Source organism: Gossypium hirsutum, chromosome A10 (genome assembly GCF_007990345.1).
Source record: "Gossypium hirsutum isolate 1008001.06 chromosome A10, Gossypium_hirsutum_v2.1, whole genome shotgun sequence".
NCBI classification, from domain to species: domain Eukaryota; kingdom Viridiplantae; phylum Streptophyta; class Magnoliopsida; order Malvales; family Malvaceae; genus Gossypium; species Gossypium hirsutum.
Genome location: NC_053433.1, coordinates 14360145 through 14362869, shown reverse-complemented (window position 1 = coordinate 14362869; position 2725 = coordinate 14360145). Strand labels below are relative to the sequence as shown.

The following is a 2725-nucleotide window of genomic DNA, read 5'->3' as shown; positions in this document are numbered from 1 at the left end:
CGCAACTTGAACTGCTCTTTATGAGTGGCATTAAATGATCTTTGTCCTTTTCACAGTTTAATATCAAATCAAATCAAAACACACAGAGTACAGTAAAATCAAATGAATTTTCCACTATACACAACTTTTCTTTGGTTTACAAACATGGGGTTCTTCAACGGGGCATAATATGGATAGTCTTGGTATCATAATTTGATAAAAAAAGTTTATAATTAACCCCCAAAACCTTGACTAAATCCCTCGACATTTTCCTAACCGCTGACGAACAATTGCTCTGCATCAGCAACAAGAACTTGGTCATCCCATTGCTACTAGCCACTGCTTCTTGCGCTTTCCGATCTCTAAACAAATAACAACCACTCCAAAGTATCGCCACCGCGTGCTTGATACTGTCAACACTGTCTCAGCAATCCTTCCTAACAATACCGAATCATGCCAAATCTCCACTCTCCCTTTTTTGCAAATGGACAACTCTTCCAGCAGTGTCAATGCCTTCTCTGTTATCGAAGTAGTAGTGTTTGGTTGGGACAAAAGGTACTTTAATTCTGGGATTATTCGATATTGGATTACTATGGTTTTTAAATGTTTTGGCATTGTGATTGCGATAAAAAATGATAAGCTGGCTTCAATCAATCTTGGGTTCTCTTTTCTTAATGATTTTACCAATTCCGCTACTAATCCCTCTTTTTGACCTATTTTGAGCTTCGACTCTCCATTCACCGCTATAGACTCCAGTAATCGAACCGTTTCGATTTGTGAATCTGAATTCCCTCTTTGTAAAACCAGAAGAATTATCGACAAGTAATTTGTTTCCAACAATGGCTTCTTATAAAAAATTTGGTTAACATCAAATCCAAAATCTTAACAACCTGTTACACTATTTTAATGCCCGATTTTGCATTCCTCATCAAATCCAGCACCTTACTGAAAAACCTGTCCATCTTGGCAAGGAATTCCCGGTTTTCCTCTGACTCTCGCGCGAAACAAATGATCTTCGTCAAAGATAAGAAGCAATTGATGTCAAGGTGTTTGACCAAGAGTTTGACCTGATTTTGAGAAGGAACAACAACTGAATTGCGGACCGACTCGGCGTCGAGTTGACGGCAAGCGACTGAGTCGAGCCAGATTTGGATGAGTCGTTGTAAATTCCGGTTGAGAATAAGGTCTTTGCTTTCGAGGACTTGCATTGTGGCGGGACATGTGTTGTTGCCACTGTCTAGCCAACGTTGGATGCTAGCTCTGTCGTATGTCACCCCCGTGCATAAGCTCACTGGGGATTTCATCACATCCAACAATATCGGACACCGAAAAGAACTTGGAACCACAATGTATAAATCGTCTCTTGCCATTTTGTTTCTTTATTTTCCTCATTTGGATGACGAGAAAGTGAGTGGAAAATGAAAATTTTCTGAAATAGGAAGAGGGAAAATAGAAAAAGGTGGGAGAAGTGAAAGGGAGAGAGTTGAGGTTTAAAGAAGAAAGAGAATTTAGTCAAAGAATTCTTGATGACGTTATCAACTACCTCTTTTTTTTATTTGTTAAATACAATAATATCTTACTAATTCAAATTTTTTATTAAAAAACTAAATTACTGCACTTTTTGTCTGTCAAAAAATTATAGCACATTGTGAATTAAATATTATGCCTTGAAAAATAAAAATTATAAATAAATTAATAGAGCAAAAAATTAAAATTAGACATAATGAGAAGGATAGAATTTCTTTTTAAAAAAATTAAGAATCATGAATAATAAAAATGTAAAGATATTCACATAGTATAAATAATAGACGATAAATAAGACATTACAATTTGATGTACAAATTCATGTTTATAAAATAATTTTTATCTGATGCACAAATATCATGTCCGTAGAATAATTCTTACTAGGAGAAAATCAAATTAGTAGTACTAGCTAGCCATTATTAGAACAACTTGATGATAAACTCTCAACTAAGAAGCCACTATTAAGAACCCCAAAATACTCACTTCATCGATAATGCACAAAATGCCATATCTCATATAACCTATCCTCCTCCTCATCATCTCATATTTCAATTTTACAAACATTTTCATTATGCTTTATTATGATAAGGTTCTCCAAGATTAGTTTCCAGCATCTTTATTCTGATAAATCTAATATATATGCTATAACGTAACTTTAAACTAAAAATTAAAACTCAAATCACCACTAATTTAAAAAAAAACAAAATAGACAAAATAAATACCATGATAAAGTGAAATAAAATTTTAAAAAATATACTATTAAAGAAGCCACGAAGTTAGCAAAATAAAAAATTTGGTTTGAAAAAATTGAATGGCTAGAATTTTTTTATCAAGAAAAGTGGAACAAATTTTATGAGCTAATTTTTTAACTCGCCGGAATCATATTCCTAATATTGTATTTATTATATGTTAGATATAAATATATAAATATTATTATCTTACTCTTTAAAATAATTTTGGAATATATAAATCTATTACACATAATTTATTTCAATTATTTAACACCAATCTTATATTAAATTTGTTTCATTTCCAAATTTAATCAACTCCCTATCAAATTCATTTTTTTAAAGGTGGAAACTCCACAACAAAAAGAATAAGAAAAAAATGTTAAAACAATTTAGATAAAAAAATATAAAAATTGCGTTTAGGGCGTTGCCTCGTCGGACTTCACCATAGAACTGTATTTGGCTGCGAGAGGTTGGTAATTTGTCTGGTCAGG

At 32.5% G+C, this 2725-nt stretch overlaps 1 protein-coding gene across 1 annotated transcript; it reads right to left on the bottom strand.

Moving 5' to 3' along the window:
- Positions 1–297: 297 nt before the first annotated feature.
- LOC107915887 (U-box domain-containing protein 29) lies at positions 298–1349 on the bottom strand. The gene is made up of 2 exons (XM_041078489.1): positions 921–1349; positions 298–822 (listed from the first exon to the last, which is right to left on the bottom strand). Exons 1-2 carry the CDS (start codon positions 1347–1349, stop codon positions 298–300), a joined length of 954 nt encoding a protein of 317 aa, XP_040934423.1.
- Between the last annotated feature and the right edge of the window lie 1376 nt (positions 1350–2725).